General features: G+C 37.2%; 1 protein-coding gene across 1 annotated transcript; it reads right to left on the reverse strand.

Moving 5' to 3' along the window:
- Nucleotides 1-1,021: 1,021 nt before the first annotated feature.
- LOC132607467 (uncharacterized) lies at nucleotides 1,022-4,865 on the reverse strand. Its single transcript, XM_060321440.1, has 2 exons — nucleotides 4,383-4,865; nucleotides 1,022-1,252 (listed from the first exon to the last, which is right to left on the reverse strand). Exons 1-2 carry the CDS (start codon nucleotides 4,848-4,850, stop codon nucleotides 1,037-1,039), a joined length of 684 nt encoding a protein of 227 aa, XP_060177423.1. The 5' UTR covers nucleotides 4,851-4,865; the 3' UTR covers nucleotides 1,022-1,036.
- Between the last annotated feature and the right edge of the window lie 2,327 nt (nucleotides 4,866-7,192).

Here is a 7,192-nt window from a genome sequence, read left to right on the forward strand (position 1 = left end):
CATTATTCAACAATCAAGTCAAACTATCCGGAATAGAACTAAAGCATTTAAAGACTAGTATTGCATATCATTAGTACTCTTTTCTCTCCATATTCCCTGTGGGATTCGACCCCAACCTTGTTGGGTTACTATATTTGATAACGTCCGCTTTACGCCATTAATAGGTGTAATTTGAGTGTATCAACTATCATGAGGTAAGCGCTTACATCACGACTAAGATGAGGTAAACGCTTATATCACGACTATGTGAGACCCACAACACAAACCACTTCCTTCCTGCATGCCTAACAGTCCCCTAGATTAATGAATTAATGGCGATATCGAAATTCTTTAGGCTCCTTATAGAATGACCGACTATACCATGCTCCTTCAGCCGTAAAATAGTGCATTACATTTATTCATACGTATATACCATTATTGGTCTGGACCGAAAAAATTATGCAGGATTTCGCTTTTCTTCCGCGATACGGAAGGAAAGCACAATGTCCTTAGACCTTCCGCTTTCCTTCCGCGATGTAGATGAAAAGCGAAAAGTTCTGAGGCCTTCTGTGATCTCCAACCCTTTAATCCTAACCAAGATCACTTAAAATTCAACTTGCATCCCAAAACAGTTTTCTCTGTAAAGAAGAAGAGGAAGTTGAGCTTGATACTTTGATTCAAGGCGAGTGAAAAACGAAGCTGAAGGCTTATAAAGTAAGCCCTGCAATTGCTTCGCGTGGGCCTTATGTGTAACAATGTTATCTTTGTACTTTTTTCGTTTGAATATTATGTAACAGTGTTAAATTTCAAAACTTATTACTAGGAGCAAAGATCTATAAAAAATAAAAAAAAATAAAAGCAAGCACCTCTATGGTCTGCAGGAAACCATGGTTTGGCGTTCCTTTAGGGTATACTATTTGGGTTGTAACTCTGTCTTAAATTGCCATCCCATTAAATAAAGAAATATCAAATGAGATCTCCTCTCAATTCCTAATAAACAGTGAATAGAACCAAACAGATTCGGGCTTAACTAAAAAGGGAAAGTAAAGGGTAGAACTCACATTGCCTTCCCCTGATAGGGATAGGAAGAGGTATCATGAGGGTGAAAATACTGAATGTGCTCCACGTCCACCTCCACATCTAAAGAGGAATCATTTTTGCGGACGGAGAGGGGGGCCATTGTAAATACTCCACGTTCATGAAAAATAAGCACCAATAATTTTCCATTTGGGAGGCCAACCAAAAGGGGGAAATCAGGATCTGTACGGACAGTCTTGGGTGTCACGACCCAACCCCGTAGACCGCGACTAGTGTCCGTGTTGGACACTCAAACGTACCCAATACCCCAAACCAGCATATTAGCATAAAATATCAATATGAAAGTTAGTTGGTGCTACTAAATATCATAGATGAACAGATTTTGTACGTGGAAGCCGAAAAGGCCATCACAGATCATAACAACCCAAAAAAATACAGAACCCACATATATGTCTACAGACCTCTACAGAACATAACAGAATCATGAGACGGGACAGGGCCCCGTCGTACCCCTGAATAGCGTACATAAATACAACAGCAGCAGACTGTACCAAGGTATAGGCTCTAGACAAAAGAGCGCTCCAGAATAGCAGAATAGATGTCCTAGGCAGGCGGGTTAGTAAATCTATCGTTAGTACTTGCGCGGCATGAAAACACAGCCCCCGAAGAAAGGGGGTCAGTACGAAATATGTACTGAGTATGTAAAGCATGGAACGTAGTAAACAAAGTGATAATCGAAGCAGAAGATACAGAAAATGAACAAAATATCCAAATTAGCAAAATACTGATCATATAGCATAAATAGTACTTGCAGAAAGCGTATGTCATACCTGGTCCCATTACGGAACAAAATCATAACCGAAACAAAACGTACAGAAAAGTGAGTGTGATATCCAGAGTATCAAATGCAGATTTTCAAAACATAACGAGTGTGTACAGAACCATATGCCATATCATATCCGGCCCCTGCCAAGGGACTCGGTAGACAGAACGTGGTCACCCCCCGACACTGGTGCCACAACACATAAGGATCGGATAGGGGATAACCCCGTAACATAGCATATCATATCAGATGGCCATATTAGATCATATCATATCATATCAGAATAGTGTACATGGCACAACATACTCCACAACCCATGTACATGTATACCTGCCCCCTCACATCGAGGCACGACAAACAATGCAGTGGAAGACGCTTGAGAACATATCCTGGCCCGGGCTCAGTGGGGGAAACATTGAGGCATCCACGAATAGAGTAGTGAGAAACTAAATGCAATAAAAATACCATATATTCCCAGAGACTCAATGAGACATATCGAATGACAAATCGAAATGATGGAATCGGACAGAATCATAGTAAGCGTATTTCGGATGTCATACTGGATTACAGAGGCATAATCTTTCCGAGATCGTTTCCAATTTCCAAAAAAGTTTATAAGACTTAATGGAATATTTAAAATAATTTTTAATTAATAGCTAGAGGAGTAGTTAAAACATTTCATTTTATATTACTTGAAAATAAGACAATAGTACCATAAGGGACAAAGCTTGAATAATGGGGCCCACCTCGGGTCCATTGAAGCAATGAGCCCAAATTACATATGTTAAGCTTATAGAGTCATCTACGAAGGTCCTGGGGACATTCCATAATTCTCTAGACAATTTGCGGAAGTTTGCACAATTCTTTTCATAAAGCATACTTATAGGGTTCAATTCCATTGAATGAAAAATGGGTATTTTCAAATGCGGATTCCGATGAACAGAATACTTTTTGAGACTCAAATACGATCCTAGTACACCTAGGACATGCCAAAAGAAGAATTGGGATAGCTTTACATACCTTATATGCTCTTTACGCCTTTCCAAATTCAATTCCCGTTTCGCCCAAAATCTACAAATGGTCACATTTACCAAATGTTAGCCATAAGACTTTAGGACCTAAATCTTAAATCAACACTTTTCTACAAAAATTTGGGCAACATCTCCCCTATACATATAGGGTCCCCGAAAATTCAACTCGGTCAAGACAATCAACAACAACCCAACAACAACAACAATCACTACAAATCACAATATAACACAACTAGTCTTCTTTCCAACATAATGCAATAGCTTTCATTCCGACTTCACATTTTCAAACCAATACCAACATTCTCATATTCATTACTAATCAAGATCATTACAATATAATTCGGAAGCATTTCATTTCATTCCTACCATATATTCACAAGATATACAAAATATACAAACTTTCCACCAAAGCCATAATTCATCCAAAGCTTCTAATCTTTAGCATACTTATTCATAACATGTTTCCGTCTTCCAAGTTCATCAACAATCATCATAATTTGGACCTTAACAACCTCATTTACATAATGTCATAAAATCATACTAAAACGACATAAGCTTCTACATTCCATTTCAATGCAAACTTACATCATTTTATCTTCGTTTACATTGCAAGGATCACAACAACACAACTAACATATTAAACAACATTAATTCATTTCCATTTCAATTTCCATATACCACACGGCCAACACCTATATTTCCAACTTCAACCAAATTCATTTAACTTTCATTTCCAATGTAAATTCCACCATAAGCACAACTAGAATACAACATAAAATTCAACTCATCTTAATTACACATTGGCACACACACACGGCCCCATATATATATGCACACCCACTTTGCAAACTTCCATATTTTCATAAATTCTACTCATTTTTACATACTACAACATAAACAAACCTTCATAACATCATAAAAAAGGATGAGTTCTTACCTTCTTCTCCTATCTTCCTCACTTAAATAAGTTGTCAACTTGAACAAACAAGTCCTCTTTCTTCCAAACCAACTACACCAAGTTGTAAAGGACCCTTAATTTAGTAGAAATACCACAAGAAAAATATTTTTGGATCAAGATTTTTGAGAGGTGAAAGTGAGGGCAAGGGGCCGAATGCCCTTTTAATTTTTGCTCTTCTTTGTGCTTTGTTTCTCTCCTTCTTAGCTTCTTGAACCATTTAATAGATAATGACCCTTATATTTATTTTTAGCACATGGAAAATATTGAATTAATTTGATGGATGTGGGCCTCTTAATGGCCGGCCACCCCTACATATTGGGCCTTAATTTTTCATCAATTTTTTTGAGCCCAATGACTTATGAATCAAATTTTGTAATTCCCAAAACTAATTTTCAAAATTCCAATTTTTGCCCTTGGACTTCCTCCGAATTACCACACCAATATTTTTCATGAAGAACACGCATATATAAATTCAAATCAACATATGACCTTATTCCTTACAAATAAAAATTATTTCGAATTTTCCCAAATTCGCGAAAACACGGGATATAACATTGGGTTTGAGTTGGGGATATTTATCTCCAAGGCATTCAGATAGGAGCCATCTCCGTTGATGCACATCATATCCGTACAGCCTTAGTTCATAGGTGAAGTAATAGAATGTACTGTCGTGGAACACTGCATGTGAAGAACCGGCAGCAAGGCTCAATGGTATAAAGGATCCGTGGATACCTGGGGGAAGACTATCTCGCTCACCCCTCAAAGCAAAGTGATGATCGGGATATCCTTCTTTCACTATTTCACCAGTAGATGCATCCAGAATGAGCATAGAACCCTGAACCAAGGAATAAAACACAATTTGAGTTTTCCCTTCCACAACAGTGGTATTAGCGTCCCACGGTTGATAATGCTCAAAATGTGCTATGTCTGAACTCAGGTACTCAGAAGTTTGGTTGTCGAGGTAGTAAATTTCACCACACTTTCCACTTGGAATCATAAACATCATCGACCACCATGTCATCGTTAATTCCCTTGATTCTGTCGTCAGTGGAATTGCCGGCCACAACAGCTAGCTTTCTACCAATGGTAGCGAGGAAGGACGATGCACGGGGAGTTTTCAAGGAAAATACTTTTTCCCGAGAGGTAGAATCTGGATGATGAATGTTATGCTTAATCACATCCTTATTAACGATGCTTTTCGTATCATCGCCACGGAACCATCCCCCAGCCACGTAGATGTCGTCTTCAATAACGGCCCAGCCTCCACTAGATCCGAAATCAACTACAGGGAGCACCGCAGCGGGAGGAATTGTTTCTCTCTTTTCACTTTCCATTCTCCATCGTCTTTTCTTTTTCCCTTCAGACTTTGTGGTCTCAACAAGATCGACACGATACCACGCAGACCCCCTCGCTTCATAACCACGGAAATACACCACAATCATTGTGAATCTAGGCTTCGTCTAGGGTTGTAAAGTCAGTTTGGGGCTTTCTTTTCTCTCTAGCTAACTAGATAAAGATGTATCAAGTTTCGGGTTAGGTTTTCTTTTGTTTTTTTAATTGAAAAGGAAATCGAACCAAGGGGTTGCTTGTGAATTGGGTTAGGTTAGTAAACGGGTCATCCGCCCAAATATATTTGGGTCCAAAAAGTGTTGGGTCGTATATGGGGTTAAATTGCGGGTTGTAAACTAACCCGCCCAAATCGATAATGCAGTGGTATTTGTTCCCTTTGATCTACCACTAGTTCCCCACATGAACTTCACCTAAAACAAAGTGAGAACTCAAACTATGGAGAGCTGCTTCTGAATAACATATATTTACTTATAAAAACCAAATAAAAGTTATATTTTGTTATAAACCGCTTGTAACATATTGTCCGCTTTGGCGCACCTCACGGCTTTAAAACGCGTGTTACAAGTAAAGGCTTCAGGCCACAGCTTATAAGCACGCACACAATCCCGTGTGCGAGCGATGTGGGAACTTCAAGTTCACAACACACCCCCTCATCGCGAGCATCGTGCTGATAACGTGTTATAAACCGCTTGTAACATATTGTCCGCTTTGGCGCACCTCACGGCTTTAAAACGCGTGTTACAAGTAAAGGCTTCAGGCTACAGCTTATAAGCACGCACACAATCCCGTGTGCGAGCGAACTAACTATTTTTTTGGTTGTGTTTTGATTCAAACCTACACGTATTGGCAGTTGGAGAAATAGACGACTTTAAGCATATTATGATAGAAAAATATCTTAAAGAATAACAAAGGCATAACTTTAGTTTGAGAAGTTAAGTAACCAATTAATATTAATCAGATCTTTTTTTTGGAATAGCAGAAAAAAAATCCTATCTTTTATTTTTTACTCGTTGGGCGAAGATATTATTTGATTTTTATTAATCTAATATATAACTATAAATAGTAAACAAAAAAAAAACTTAGTAAAAGAATTTAAAATTGAATCATGATATGAAAGTTCAAAGAAACTACGCTTGATTTGAAAATGCATTTAGTATTTTCATTACGTTGGCATAAATGATACACGTAATTAAGTGGCGAAGTCATGAATTTCTTCAATGGTGTACACGGTTTATATATATATATATATATATATATACATACACACACACACACACAATATCACTTTCTATGTATTTTTCGATGAAGCGTGTTAAATTGACGATTGTTCACTATATGTGGCTACACCACTGAATATGTATCATTTTCCCACAAAAAAATAATAAAAATCTATCAGTCAAGACAAATTACATGATTAGCTTCATTTGGTAATGAGATGCATTCTTAGTTATAAATTGACTTGTGAACAAGAAATTGGGAGGAATGGCTTAGGGGCACGCATAAATGCTCACCTCCCTGAATTTATGTAGTTACACGGTGATAAGGAGCAAACTGAATGTTAGGGTTTTAGTGTCTTATAACTTAAAAACACTCATTACTTTAATAGCTACATAATTTCTTGTGAACTTTATATCTTCATTTTTTCTTTTAATATTCCTAAAATAGGTACACAAAGCAACAAGGGAAACTTTTTAAGATTACTCTATATGCAAGTTATATAATGAAATGTAATTAGTCATATTGGGTCCCATATATATTAAACAACAACTAATATTTTAAAAATTGTGAGCCCCATATTAAACACCAACCAGTATTTTTTTTTAAAAAAGAAGAAAATCGGTGGAACCCACCCAATTTTGTCCCGCCTCTCCTCCGAAATACTTATTTACGCTTCTAATATTTTAGCAACTAAAAAAAATGATTTTTTTATTTTTTATTTTACTATAATTATTAGCTTCTTATCAATACCGGTATTTCATTATTCTATTACCGTTACTAGCTGTTATTATTATT

Source organism: Lycium barbarum, chromosome 8 (genome assembly GCF_019175385.1).
Source record: "Lycium barbarum isolate Lr01 chromosome 8, ASM1917538v2, whole genome shotgun sequence".
Lineage (NCBI taxonomy): Eukaryota > Viridiplantae > Streptophyta > Magnoliopsida > Solanales > Solanaceae > Lycium > Lycium barbarum.

Excerpts from the sequence above, each read along its gene's own strand:
- LOC132607467 (XM_060321440.1), bottom strand. The coding sequence starts at position 4,850 with ATGACATGGTGGTCGATGATGTTTATGATTCCAAGTGGAAAGTGTGGT. Across the intron at positions 1,253-4,382 it reads ATCCCCAACTCAAACCCAAT|ACTGTCCGTACAGATCCTGA; the intron begins GTTATATCCCGT and ends GTGACACCCAAG.